At 45.8% G+C, this 14484-nt stretch overlaps 1 protein-coding gene across 3 annotated transcripts in view; it reads left to right on the top strand.

The window, feature by feature from the left end:
* The window catches only part of LOC135897635 (uncharacterized), a 52868-nt gene that overhangs the window by 6903 nt on the left and 31481 nt on the right, over positions 1–14484 (top strand). For all 3 annotated transcript variants that reach the window (XM_065426328.1, XM_065426327.1, XM_065426329.1), the window contains 13 exons: positions 551–586; positions 1214–1273; positions 3426–3467; positions 3575–3712; positions 4460–4600; positions 5172–5413; positions 6832–6953; positions 9168–9282; positions 10214–10384; positions 11298–11414; positions 12400–12529; positions 12637–12678; positions 12771–12815. In XM_065426328.1, the coding sequence (XP_065282400.1) occupies positions 551–586; positions 1214–1273; positions 3426–3467; positions 3575–3712; positions 4460–4600; positions 5172–5413; positions 6832–6953; positions 9168–9282; positions 10214–10384; positions 11298–11414; positions 12400–12529; positions 12637–12678; positions 12771–12815 (1401 nt within the window). The remainder of the gene's footprint in view (positions 1–550; positions 587–1213; positions 1274–3425; positions 3468–3574; positions 3713–4459; positions 4601–5171; positions 5414–6831; positions 6954–9167; positions 9283–10213; positions 10385–11297; positions 11415–12399; positions 12530–12636; positions 12679–12770; positions 12816–14484) is intronic.

Below are 14484 nucleotides of genomic sequence, written 5' to 3'. Positions count from 1 at the left end.
TAAACCTTGGTAGACATGGCATATGCGTACTGAGGCCGTTCTGTCTCCAAAAGTGATTATCGACTCCCTCAACGTTCTATTGTCCTCATAATCTCTACTACTCATTTTCTGCCCCTTAGCACTAGCATATCATGCTTGTTAGCGCTGCTTCACCTTCGTCCAGGAGGCCTAGCGAAACGAGGCTTCCACTGTGCTCGCACAGCTTCCAGTGCATATTCCCCTTGACGACTTCTGGTAGCATATCATGCGGCACTGGTATACTAATGCTATTTTAGTCTCAACGTGCGTAAAAAAGCTAGCGTTGAAAAAAAAAGACAATGCGAAATGACTGTGTTATTGTTAGTAGCGAAACATATCTATACTAATCTTGAGCCACATACGTACGACGTTCCTGGCACAGACTCCGTGCAGCTGTATTTTGCCTCAGTACAATCCATTTTACTAACACAGCGAAGCATTTTTCAGATTCCTAAGCTCAGCCTCCATTGCTGAGCACAATTTTTTTTTTCAAATTAAAATAAAATCTCTTTATTGGATTTTATTTCTTTAGAAGCTCCAACCTTCAAGCCCAGGATGTCAAGGACTCGTAAGCGGTCTCTTTCAAACGATTCTTTTGCGATTTTGAATGGACGTGCATGGATGTAAGCATTGTTCTCTTCGGACTTACCGCTTGCCTGTTCCCCATGGGAAATACACATTACCGACGTTTTCACGAGACGGGATCGAAGAAAAAGACGAGTATCCCCGCAGCCTAAGCATCCAGCAAAAAATCGAAAGCGTCCTTGCGAGCGCTACCTAAGCAGTGCAGTGCACTTCACCGAATGTATGCCTAATCTTTTGCGGCTGTCGCGATTTGAAATCTCCCGTGCGTCAGTGCGCATACGCACGTGCGCGCGCGTGCGTGTGAGCGTGACGAGTGCGCCATCGACAAATTTTGATATGCGCGCATTTCGGGGTATGTGCGTTTGCATTTGCATGCTGGCATGTGTACGTGGGTCGATTGTTGCCGCGTACCACTCCTACTGTATTTATCGAAAATTTCTGTCTAAAGGAGAGCGGAATAATCCGCTCTCCTTTAGAGACGCAGCAGTCTCTTCATAGGGACGTAATATCAATAATTTTGCCAGGAAAGAAAGACAACCCTTCGTTAACACTCTCGAAGTGCAGCGTTCTTCCGGTAGGTTTCATGTTAACCGCAAAAGTGCTTTTACAGGCAAGCACAAGTCTTCCAACGAACATGCAACAAAGACTACGAAGAAAGACACAAGGACACGTAAGTCATTTTGTGTAACGAAGCATTTCTTCACGTCTTTAGCCAATCCCTCGAGGCGATATCTTTATTTTTTAAAGGGAGAAACGTAAGAAACCATATACATTATGCTAACGATCTAAAGCGCATATCGTACTATTCTCGCTTCGAGATTCTCAGGCACACCACTCCGAAGAAAATACTGTCTTTTAGATCACGTCACGTTTGCAAACCTCAATACTTCGCCACGAGCCTTTTGAACTAGGCTCCTATATTGAGTGACAAGTGAATTCCCCGTTTTTTCTTTTTTTTTCTTTCTCAAAAGCAATTTATTTTAGTAGATGCTAACGACCTGGAGATAAACATTGGTTTTAGTTCATTTCTCTTTTTTTTCTGTTTTCTTTTTTTTGCAAGTGTGCTTGCAGGGGTGGACGAAAAAAAAACTACTCTGAATTGAAGCCAGGGCCTGCAGGGCCACGTGTAAATCGTATAATCGTTTTTCTCTAGCGGTTGTCGTGAAAAGTGACACTCATGCTTCCGTACTCTCTAATTTTGCTCTCCCAAAAGCAAAACGAAAAAAAAAAACCTAAATTATCGAGTAGGCTGTATCGACAACGCAGTGGTTCCCGTGAAAAGTCTCGTGTGAGCTGCTGAGGGTGTGTGGGCCCTAAGTCACAGAAATTGCATAACCAAGTACGCAAGTGACATTTATTCACGCCTTAGCAAGCTTATATTTTCAAGTCACTAAGTTATGATGCCTATAGGGAGAAGAGGAGGCGCAAGGGGGGGGGGGGGTCTACGTTCTTAATTTTGCAATCGTACTCGCTACCTAATCGTAGTAGGCCCGCCGTGGTCAAAGGTCGTGGGCGCAAAACTGGCGTTCCTCTGTCATGCTGTCCGAGTCTCTTCACGCCATTTATTGACGTTACGTGATGAAAGCGGAAGTGCCATAGCCGAGCAACCGTCAATTTTCTGCAACAAATTGCACACTTGTAAGCCCCATAGCTGCTGATGAGCACAGGATTGGGCTTGATTAATTATACCTATGCTGAGTGAGCTCTCCCAAACGCGACTACTCCCGCTCGGATCGGCAAGCATACCGCCGCGCTGCGCTTTTCTGAACGCCGAGCGAGAGGCTAAATTTAGTTCCAATTGCGTCATGCGTGGCACGACAACGGCGCCCTCTGTGCACGTGACCAATGAATGAATGAATGAATGAATGAATGAATGAATGAATGAATGAATGAATGAATGAATGAATATTTTGACACAAGAATACAAAGAATCTCTGTCAAAGAGGTTGACATAAAGGCACGAATGCATGGTCGAGTAACGGCTTTTTTTCCCTCCATCAACGCAATGATCCCAAAGTTAGGAGCGTGGGTAGTACTGTTACATAGACATAAGCATTAATAGTATGACACGTTTTCGTAACGTGCGGTTTTAGCAAGCGACCCCCTATGCTGACCAAATTGAAGGACGTTTCCCGTCAAAAAGAGTACGCTTTTCTGTATGGACATAGCAAATGTCTTCAGACTTCACAACTTAGCCTGCAACACGAACCCATGAATATGCTGAAGGAAGCTGCACATTCGACCGGGCTTATGTGTAAGGAATAAAAGCAGTATGTACTTTGGCAAGCTAAAGGATGTGGTCACTTTATTCATCGTGCTTTCTTAATGAAAATTTCACATCTATAAAGAAACCAGGAGATATTATCAGATTCGTAGCAGCCCTGCCATGCAAGTGAAACTGACTTCCCGTATTCCGCGCATTGGGGGCACGTTAAATATCCCCTGATGGTCAAAATTATTCTGGAGACCACCACTATGACTTATGCCTCATAGTCAAATCGTGGCTTGCCACGTAAAATCTCAGAATTCATTCATTCATTCATTCATTCATTCATTCATTCATTCATTCATTCATTCATTCATTCATTCATTCATTCATTCATTCATTCATTCAGAAACTGACTTGACAAGGTATTGTGTGTCTGAACTTTTGTCGAGTCTCAGCTTGGAATACATGCAAACCTGCAGCCAACGTAAACGTCTTGCTTAGTCAATCGACAGCGTGAATGTGCATAACTTGTACAACATTTTCAGCATACTAGCGCTCGCTTTCTCAATTGCTCACTAATACATTATCATTATTATTTTTCTTGCACACGCAGATGGCTCTCGTGCCCAACAGCGCGTCCCCGAGAAGCAGAAGTGTAAGTATTCGAAAACGGGCTTGAAATTTCAATGGAAGGGGAGATGCGTGGCTATTTGAATGTATAAGGAATCATGTTCGCAATTTGACATGACATTGTCTTTGCAGCTCTCAACGAGAAGATCAAGAAGACGAAGAAGAAAAAGAAGAAGAAGAAGAACAATTCTGCAAAGGCCCTCAAGCCTAAAACGATTCCAAGCGCTACCAAAGAATCCAGCGAACCCGTAAAGGGTTTGAAACCAAGCGGTAAGAGAGATGTGGTTAGTCTAAGGACTATGACTCAACAACGTACAGTTCTCCACGTATAAAAAAAGAAACACTGTTGTCTAAATGAAAGCAATGTTTTGAAGTTCACTGCGCCTACGAGCGCAGGTCACTTGTATCTAGACACGTCAGAACTGTCGTGAAGTGGCCAACGAGTCGTATTCGAGATCTTATTTTCGTATTTATCGCTGCGATTGCATGCACGAAGTAAAGGCTTCGCGCACAGCAATATCAGACACAATCTCCACAACCTCCACAACACCCGCTTCACTCCACTCTCCTTCTGCGAGGAAGAAGAAAACATGACATTATACTTGCCTTTGTTTGCAGCAGATGACCTAAGCACGTCATTTTGAGAAACACGTGAGTAATTACGTGCTTGCTTCCCTGTGTTAGACAGTTCCAAAAATAAATCTTGTGTGTGTGACACGCCCAATGGCACTGATATACTTACGAAACACTTACACAACAAAGGAGCACGCATTGGTGACATTGTTCAGTGCTGAAACTGTTTTACGCAATTTCATTTATCTTTTCGCGCACGTAAGACAAAGTAACTTCACAAAGAATACTTATAAACTTGAGATCGCTTCCTTGGGAAACAGAACGCATTCTGGCTCTATGATACGCTGGAACTTCGCATTGCGTCCTTTATATTGGCAGCTTTCGGTATGATGCTTATCGTGCAACAGAGCACCGAAATGGCCGCGCTTTCAACTCTGCGTGCAGGCATTTCCAATCACCTGCTGTGTTTCATGTCGGACAACGCCACGGACAAACTACAGATGCCGGCCGAGTACTGTACCCATCTCGTCTACAGAGACGTGGCCCTGAGCAAGCAGAGTCATACCTTTGTGCCTGCCAATAACGGTGCGTCTGTTTCGCCCGCAGACTTCATGTTTGTCTGAAAATGAACGCTATATGTAATCAACATTAGCTTATTTTCTACAGTTTCTCGATTGCATGTGGCCAGCGCACAATAGATATGTGAGCACCAACTGGATATGCTTCAAGACGCAGGATGTCTAATTCATCATCATGAAATCATATCATAGAAACAACGAACTTAATAATCAATGAGCAACATTCTTACTGAGCAGTTAAAACTATATATTTATATATAGGCTGATCGCCTTTGTAAAGAGAAGCAATGTGCGTGGTAGCGCCGTACCTTTTAACTTCATTAATTAAAGAAAAATAGTTAACGCAATAAAAATTGACCTTAATACACCCAGTCACTAAACACGTTGAAGTCACTGCTATATTCTCTACTATAGCTTAAGACCCTGCTAGGCCACAATGCCTGTTTTTTAGCTGAGTCGATATTTTCATTTCATCTGTGGTGGTGGGGTGTATATTATTATTATTATTATTATTATTATTATTATTATTATTATTATTATTATTATTATTATTATTAAACTCTACATTCTCCACGCAGGCACTGGCTTCGACGAGTTCATGTCCTTGCGGGAGCGCTTCGTGACGACCAAGTTCGTGGTGTCCCTGAGCCCGGCGCTGGTGCGCGAGCTGCTGGACTACGCGGACAGAGACGAACGCAACCTGGCGGCCGTGTGCGCCCAGCTGGCCAAGTGGATCTCGCAGAACGAGCTCAACGGCGTCGCCTTCACGGGACAGCTCATCACGAGCACGCGACACAAGAGCATGCTGGCGGTGTTCAAGGTGCGGCGCGCACGGCCTTCTACACTCGCCGCATGCAGCCTCTGCCGCTCTAGCTCTCTAGAAAAAAGTTTCCGTGGGTTCGTGTCGCTTATTAATCGGCGTGAGCACTGATCAATGCGCACTCGGTCAAGACGCTCAGCAAAGTTGGATGAGTTTGTTCAGCAACGTAGTACTCCGGGTGCATGTGCGCAACAACACGAGCATGAACACACCAGCCGTGGTGGTTCAGTGATTATAGTATTATTTTGCTGGGAACGGAGGTCGGGGGCCCGATTCCGGACTGCGGCGGCCTCACTTCGATGGGGGCGAAGGGCAAGAAATCTCGTGTGCTTATAGTTAGTTGCACGTTAAGAAATCGCATGTGGTCAAAATAATTCCTAGCCCTCCAGTGTGGCCTCTCTCGTAGCCCCGGAGTTTCCTTAGGACGTTAAACCCCATGAATCAATGAATCAACAAGCTTGAACAAAGACGTCACACAGGTTCTCGCTCTGATGCAGGCAATCAACTAAAAAAGAAAGTGCCTTTGTGCTGGTGAACAAACGCAAAAGTTATCGTTCTGTGCCTTTTATCCTTACTACATGAGAGTGCGAGTTGAGAGAGGGTGCAGGGGAGAGGGAGAGCCGTTATTAATTTAGCCACCCCTTGATTATGAGAGACACCACAGAAGAATGCTCTGGGGTAACTTTTAGCATCAGGGGCACTTAAAGACTAATACCTAACTATATACGGACTTTTCTGTATTTTGACCTGTTCAGAATACGGCTGGAATCGAGCCCGGGTTTGATGCTCAACATCATCATCACCACAAAGTTTTGATTACAGTGCATTGAACGCGGCTAGTGCGACCTTTATTGTGACAGTAGTTACACATTCCAGATGAAATTTCCCAGTCGCCGTCATGATCCGTATGAAGCCTGAGTGCGATCAGATGTGGGGGGTAAGGAAACTGTGCGATGATGAGCTGAGAACGATGGTAGGATCGTGGCTTGATGCACGCCGTCTTGCGTTGCACCCATTGTTGCATTTCACGTGATCAAGCACGCGCTACGGGGCGGGGGATACGCGGCCCACGCGCCATATCTTGGAGGTGATCTGCAGCGGGCACAGAGTCTAAGGGCGAGCCTAGACGACTGGTGGCTTCATGCATGCTGCGTTCCCGCGCGCCTATTAATATGTTGGAGGTCGCGTCATCACTAGCTTCCGAGACGCAGTGAAGCGAGAGGCAACACAAAACGTTCACTCCTTTGTCGACAAACTCTCTCTCTCTCTCAGTTTTGTTTTGCACACTCGCATAAGGTACAGCTGGAAGTACGCCAATGATACTCCTTTCTGTAAACGGGACGACTCTAGTCCAGGAACATGTGGTGTATGTTCGTTAATCTATCCTTCGCACCTCTCCCTCTCTGTGGCTCGAGCAGAACGTCCAGGATGCCTTGACGCAGTTGGGAGAACCTAAACCTGCCCTTATCTACTCTGGGTACGCATCGCATGACCAGTACACGCAGAAGAGTATCATGGGCAGGATTAAGGATTACCTCCGGTAAGCGCTTCTTGGCAGCCCGTTTGGATGTGATGCGTAGGCACTGGTGTAAACAGTGCGAGTAGTTTGGTGACGTTATTGCTAGCTGCCCGTTGTTGCACCTAAGTCAAAAAGACGGTGGGACATACTTCACTGAATGGTTGTTCCCTCCAGTCACAAGTAGATGACGAAAGCAAAAAGATAGAAGCAGCATTGGACGCGACACTATGCAAGAGAAGTCTGGTGAATCAAGGGAGAAAGGGGATAAAGTAAATTTGTCAGTGCATGAATAAATATTTAGGTCATATATATTTCTCTTTATAGCAAGATAACACCTGTCGCTACGCCTGTCTGACCTTCCTAATATATTTTAGTTCCTATAAGTATTTCTGTACCTACTATCCCAGCTACGCATAACTTGAAGCCGCAGTGATGATAGTAAGTTCTTTAGGGTCTCAGCCAAAACCACGTTGAAACTGTCATTCAGATGAGCGAATATGCAATGCAGATTCATGATTGGAAAATGTGCCATTCATCCAACTGTAGCGCATTGCTAAGTGCTAGGAAATGTAAAATGGGCTCCTCTTCGGATCCTTGCAAATGGCAGTGGGATGCTCAATCTATCAACGACTATATGTGCCGAAAGCGTCCTGGTAGCGGACTGAAGTGACACTATGAGGATTGCGTCGCGGGCAAAACATTCACGTCGCGAAACAATATAGATGAGCGGAACCGCTGGTCTCGTTGCCTGCTATTGCACGTCACCATTGCGACTAGCTTTAAATGGGTTGAAATAAATATGGTCGCATGAGGGGTGTTTGCGTGGCACACGATGGGATCAAATTATGAAGGAGCAGAAAGGCACGGTGGGTTCCCGGCGTGTTGATACAAGAATGCGCGATGCAGAGGAAGAAGCGCTGCAATAGTTGCCAAAGCTGGAAGCAGGTTCATTCCTCCCATGAACAACATCAGCACACATTCAGCAGCATCAGCACACAACTGGCTTTCCGGTTGGCTCCTGTTGAGACAAGTACCGGCGCATACAGCATGACGTGGCTGGTGGTCTACGGAGAATGGTTGCGTTCAAGCGTCAACAAAAAGAGCATGCCTCAAGGGCAGCGTAATTTTGTAGTTCTACGTAACTTCACTTCGAGATTGAGCGTTTCGCTGCACAGCCTGCACTTAACCCATTGAGGGTCGACGCCGTAAATATACGGCGCCGCGAACAGGTCCGAAAATGGTCGATGCCGTATATTTACGGCGCCGTCTGTACGTTTAAAACGCGCGCTAATTTCCTAACTTTTTCTCGCCTGGCATGTGGTGCTACTATGTGGGAATACATGCAATTTTTTTCTCGCGTCTCTCTCTTTCAGTTTTCGTTCTATAGTTTTTTCTTGCTCCGGCGCGTCTGCTACCGCTCGCGCATTGGCGCGCTCGCGGGCGCGCGGCGGTTAGTTTCGGTTTTGTTCCGCACGCGGTTTCGGCTTCTTTTGCTCGCAAAACTGATGGCTATCTCGTTCTTGTCACTCAAAGGGTGACCGCCTGTTACCCGCTCGGTTGTTGCTCACAGGGGTCTGCATACGAAGGATGCCGCTGTGCATGCGTTTCCTTTTTTGGCCCTTTATTCCGAAGTTGCCTCCCACGTCTGCTCAGGGAAGCAGTACCCAGAGGAGGTGCCATGTCTGCGCCAACACCACTCGGCAGCAAAAATATCGCGAGGACACAAGGTACATGCGCGCTGAGTGCAACAAACCGCTATGCGTGGAGCCATGCTTCAAGAACTACCACACGCTGAAGAAGTATTAGTGTAAAAGGAACATTTGAGACTTGCAAAAAATTTTCGTGTGCGCATTCTTCTTGTGTATTTTTCTCGTGTGCACATTGTGTATAACAATGCGCCAATTTTTTAAAAATCTTATAACTTTATTTGCTATTTTTATTGTTTTTCATGAATAAACAGTCCATATATGCCAACGCCAAACATTTTTTTCTCACTTTACGGTCACCCTAGAAAAATTACAGTAATTTTTTTTCGAAATAGCTCGCTCTGAAGAATTTAAATGTGCAATAAAAAAAATCGACCCTGAGTGGTCGCATGTGGCGAAAAAAATCGACCCTCAAAGGGTTAACCTGGATACATTGATAATGCACCAAAAATATTGCACAATTACCGAAGGGTATGCGTAAATCGCGGCATGACACATTTTATACGTGTTTTTCCCTGGCATGCCTCAGCGTCGCTGACATCTTCGTGATTGAGACCCACTATCACGAAGAGGAGCAGTTCTGCAGGCTCGTCTATCCGTCCATCTTCGTTCGGATCGACGACACACCCAGCAGCATTCCTGTGGTAAGTGCCACGTGCGTAAAGATAAGGCCGGACGTTGCCGTGGAACCTATGTGCAATCGGTGTCAATGGTTTACAGACAATGCGATCTGAGGAAACGTTGAACTACCTAGCAATTCGAGACCATAGCCAGTAAAGCAGTGCACCATTATACTGTTCGCATTTACGGCTATACGTTTGAAATCTGAATTTCACTTTGCCTGCCCAGACTGCGGAATTATCCAGCTTTTTCTCAGGTCCCGCGGTCCGTAAGCTTTCGACACCGACAGCATACTTTGATTCGCTATCACAAATGCAGAATTTTAAAGTGACCCCGCAACACGCCTCTAGAAAGCGGCCATTTGCTTATTGCTGAATCATGTACGTGGCTCTTGCATCTACTCGTACCTTCTTGGTTGCTGTTGACATGGACTGCTGTTTATTGTCGTCACGTCACGTTTCTTTGTAAGCTCCTATCTACGACAGTTGTCCCGTGACGTTTCCTTGAAAACTTGACGTAGTAGTTCTGCGGAAACCCGCAAGGTGGAGAGAAGTAATGAATGAAGGGAAAAAAAAAATTCATTACTTCTCTCTGCTTTGCGGGTTTCCGCAGAACTACTACGTCAAACTCTTGCCTTTGCTTCGTGTTGTCGACAAATTCGACTTCGCCCTGCCATCTGCTAGCCGCCTGATTAGCTCAGATGTTAGAGAGGCTGCCCCGGAAAGGCGGTGGTCCCGGGTTCGAGTCCCGGACCAGGACGAATTTTTCTTCAACTTTGAGGCTTTTCTTTCGAGGAACCCGTATGGGTTTCCTTTGTAGCAATAGCTACGAACGGGTGGATGTCTCTTTTTCCCTTCATTCCTTGAAAACTGCCCGTCCTTCCTCCTCGACTGCACTGGCGTCTCCCAACTCAAGTTGACAGACTTCCTCGCACACTGTTCACGCGTACCGCAGAAATCGGCCCTACTCTGGATGGAGATCGTCAAAGAAGACGACGGCCTGAATGGGACGCACAACATGTGCTTCTCACTCGACATGTCCACCATGTCGTTCGACGTGGCAGCCAACAGCCGGCCTACCGTTGGCGGATGGTGCACGGGCCGCAAGTGGATCAATTACGGACAGGTGAGCAACAAGTACCCACGCAGTCAATGAAAACGCATTTATGGCGTCCTCATACCCAAAGAGAGCTAACACATGCAATCGCTTTCAAAGTCGCAAGTGGCTGGAATGTTACAAACATGAAAAAAGAAAGATCACACCTTTTGCTTAAATACCACGGTTGAATGCTGATAGCAGCATCCCCATGTACGCGGAGAAAGTAAGCGTCTTCTAAAAAAAAGTAACGCTTTATCTTAAATTATTTCATTTATTTATTTATTTATTTATTTATTATCTTGTTTGTTTGTTTGTTTGTTTGTTTGTATGGCTTGGACATGTAGATGACGATCTAGTGGTAGTTTCCCATGTTGATCGTATATCCTGGAATGTCGTGTCATCTCGCGGGTGCTTCCCACTTCACGGGTACTTTCGTTGCCTGAGACGACTTACTAAAATTTAGTAATCTTTTCGCAAAATCGGAACATACCGATTTGATTAAAATAATATACATACACAGTTCCATCTGCATCTGGCTTCACATCCACAATAAATACTTTATAAGTAATCAAGAGCAATGCACAGTATAACTTCCGACGGACCGAGTTTAAAGGGACGCCAAGCACCAATACTGAATCGCTTAACGCTGGTGGAGCATTCTTTCAAGAGCCTATTTCCATTTCTTTCCTGTAAAAGGGTTAGCTACTGCAATGGAGAAAATGAAGGTCAAAGGTACTCATCAAATTTCTTTTCGTCCGAACCACAGCGTCACATTGTGTGCAAGTGGATTAACGGGATGTATATGGTATGCAGATAGCAAACAGTTATCCGGTTTTGAAGACGTCTGTTCGTGTGGGCTGACTTTTCGGGACGCGTCATATGTGCGCGCATGCTCGATGCACGCACAGAAGGCCCACTATGGCTTTTCGTTTACTCCCAGATGTGCGGCACGAATGTCTGGGTGACGCCCGACGAGGACCGCGTAGCCCTGTCGACTTCCAGGCGCAAGCCGCAGACGTGGCTCGCCTATGACAGCGAGGACGCCATCAAGAAAAAGGCACGTCATCTTCCGGGCACTTGACATCAACTTGGCAATAACTACACGAGTGGAAGGTGCAGCCCGGAAATATTTCAGCATTGTTCAAATCTACTCGCAGAATATCATCCATTCTATTCCTGCCGGTGGCTGTGACAAAATTTTGGCGACGTAAGATAACAGAAATTTAGAATTCGCCAGATGTTCGGCAACTCTTGTTTAAGCAGCACAGTTACACCGACAATTATATGTATACGACGGAAGATACCAGTAGGTGTTGCGAGCTCCCCTAAAATAGAACGGATTCGAGAGTTCGTATGGATGATAAGCAAAATTCTGCAATGCCTCGACTGGAATGTTTATGGAATTGAAAACTGTCACCTTCCTCAAAGTAGTGGCATGCTACGAAATAAGCTCACGCGGCTTTTTAGGAAAAAGGGCTTCGTACTTCAAAGGTAAACTTGTTTCAACGCCTTTGCATGGTCAAGGACGTCGGTCCCGCGTTCAATTAGGCCAGGATGAATTCGTTATGACTGCGAAGCTTTCTTCCTGAATAAACTGCATTGGTTTCTTATGCGGCTTGGTTCTGCTGTAGGGTGGATGACAATTTTCTTTTCATGAAAACGTATACGTCCATATTGCAAATGTTTGCAGAGCTGATTTTATTTTCCCACCATATGTTTACTTTGCTGCCAACCTTATGAGGAAAAAACAGTTTTACCCCTCTTTCAGTTGAGTTGTGCAACTTTCCATGAGAATGGAATTTCTGAACTACGTCGCTGCTAAAAGCAACATTCTCAGTTACGCGAGAAGGACCGCGGATTCATTCTAAAGAATGTAAGAGCTCGCCCGGATGCGCACCGCAGTATAGGGCAGCAGCAGCTTGCACACGCTGTAGCCTAATTCATTGCAAAGCATTTCGCATTGAAACCAACTCTCGATAACAATATGGAAGAGCACATTTTTTTTAATTACTTTTCACCGCGTCCTCTTATCGCGACATTAGGTGGGCCGTGCGATGGACGTGTTTCACGGCGTCTGTGTAGCCGTCTTCCATGTGGACCACGACGACAGTGCCGCCATCTGTGACGGCATCAACCGCTTCCCCAGGCTGCAGGCCATTCGGGAAGTGCAGAGTACGCCATATTGTCCGCCTAGTTCTCTTTCGTTTAAACTATGACACAAAAAAGTGTGGACATTTTTCTAAGACTTCTCTCCTGCATGCTCTGCTTTATAATTTCAGAGCACCACGTGGAAAAGGAATTCTACGGAGTTAAAAAAAAACGTAAGAAAAGAATTGATCGGCACATTGTGTGGAGATGCTCAGCTTATAGAGGTATAGCACCTAAATAAACGCTGCTTCTTTGCTGTTTATAGCGCCACGCCGCTTTCAAGATCGGGAAAGGTCCAAAAGTTTGCCGAGTAAGTACGCTATATTTATACTGGGGTGCGTATTCCCAGTCTTCTAAGAAATGCCTTTTGAGGGGTCACTTAGGCATAATAGTCCGAAAAAGCAAAAAAGAATTCTGGTAGAAATCATCGAAGATGATCGTCAGTGTAAGCGATAGCTTTCTTGTGTAACCTGCTTCATATCGCTATGTCATCTGTGATTGACGAAACGTAATGTACATATCAACAAGACACACGAAGTAGCTATCTCACTGCCGAAAACAATGTCACATGATACCACGACATGGTACATCTCATTGCAATCACTGCAATGAAGCCTAAACTCCGTAGCAACCTAGCCCTATTATCCCTAGTACCGATGGTTGTAAATTCGTTGTGATGGCTATGCATCCAGCGGCAGAGCTCGGCACGCAGGAATCCGTTGCTGATGAAGCGCTGTCGCTTTAATAAATACACTTATTGCTATATGACCCTTGTGTCCCTTTGGCGCATTCATTCTGGTGGATTGACAAAGGATGGACACATTTCAATGCCAAATACGCCGAGCCAAAGAGTTTTCTAGCGCATTGAAAAATGGCTGTGGCTTAGCTAAGGTTAAGCCCAGGATGCGAAGCTTACTAGCCTTTATTTTAACGCGACAGCGTTAAGGAGCTCGTGTCGCAGAAAAGCCGGTGTCGTCGGCGTCGGCTCAGGCGTGCGGCGCTTGCTCAGGCGCACATTTCGTTGTCGCGCCGAACGCTGCGTTGCTCGACGCTCACCGCGTCCGATGCGGGGGGCGACGCCGCGAGCGACGGCGCTAGTTGGAGCCCCGTTTCTTTTCTGTCGTGACGTCACAGTGTCACGTGGTTTCAAGGCGACACCGCCGCGCCTGAGGAGCTGGGTTGAGCTCTCGTAATATGCTTCGCATAAAAAGTAGTTCTAGGATTTTACTTGTCATAACCAGGATACGATTATAAGGTACGCCGTAGCGGGGGACTCCGAATTAGTTGTCACCACATCATCTATTTGATCCCCATCAAAACGTCCGCCACGGCCGGGACTCGATACCGCGCCCTCGGGCTTAGTAGTAGAAAGCCCAGGCGACTACACCACCACAGCGAGTGGAGCCCATTCCCAGTGACCCATGTTGTCTGCTCGAAAAAACAGCAGCCAGCAAATACGTAAAGGTTCAAGCTAGTAGACAACTTGGGTCATAGGGTGTGTGCCACTACTGTTTACGCGAGATCGTCCAACCATACAAGGTGGCCGAACTAACTAGCTTAAAATGTATCTGTCGCTTTAAAATTGAAAGCGGGTGACAACGCCACACCGACAGAATGTAACGGATTTTGACAGCGTTCGCTGCAGTCCAATTGCTTATCGCTAAGGTAAGTCTGCATTGCATTGTAAACGATCCAAAGACCCAACCAATAAAGTTTCAAAAGCTTTTCCTAAATGCGGCTGAAATCTGAAAGTGCGCTGAAATGCGTGACGTCACGGTGGCGCACCACCACAGTTATTTTGGTGCGAAATTCAACTAAACGAACTTTAGCCCCCATTAGATTTTCTATTAGTAATGAACTATGTACCACGAAACTAATTAAAGTATACTTTTTAAGTAATAGCGTATCAATATAATAAACTTACTGTCGCTCTTTATTCTACATTCATAGGACGGCCAGCAACTAAAGGCCACCTTCTA

Source organism: Dermacentor albipictus, chromosome 5 (assembly GCF_038994185.2).
Source record: "Dermacentor albipictus isolate Rhodes 1998 colony chromosome 5, USDA_Dalb.pri_finalv2, whole genome shotgun sequence".
Classification (NCBI taxonomy): domain Eukaryota; kingdom Metazoa; phylum Arthropoda; class Arachnida; order Ixodida; family Ixodidae; genus Dermacentor; species Dermacentor albipictus.
The sequence above is the reverse complement of the archived record's forward strand: the minus strand, read 5'-3'. Positions and strand labels throughout refer to the sequence as shown.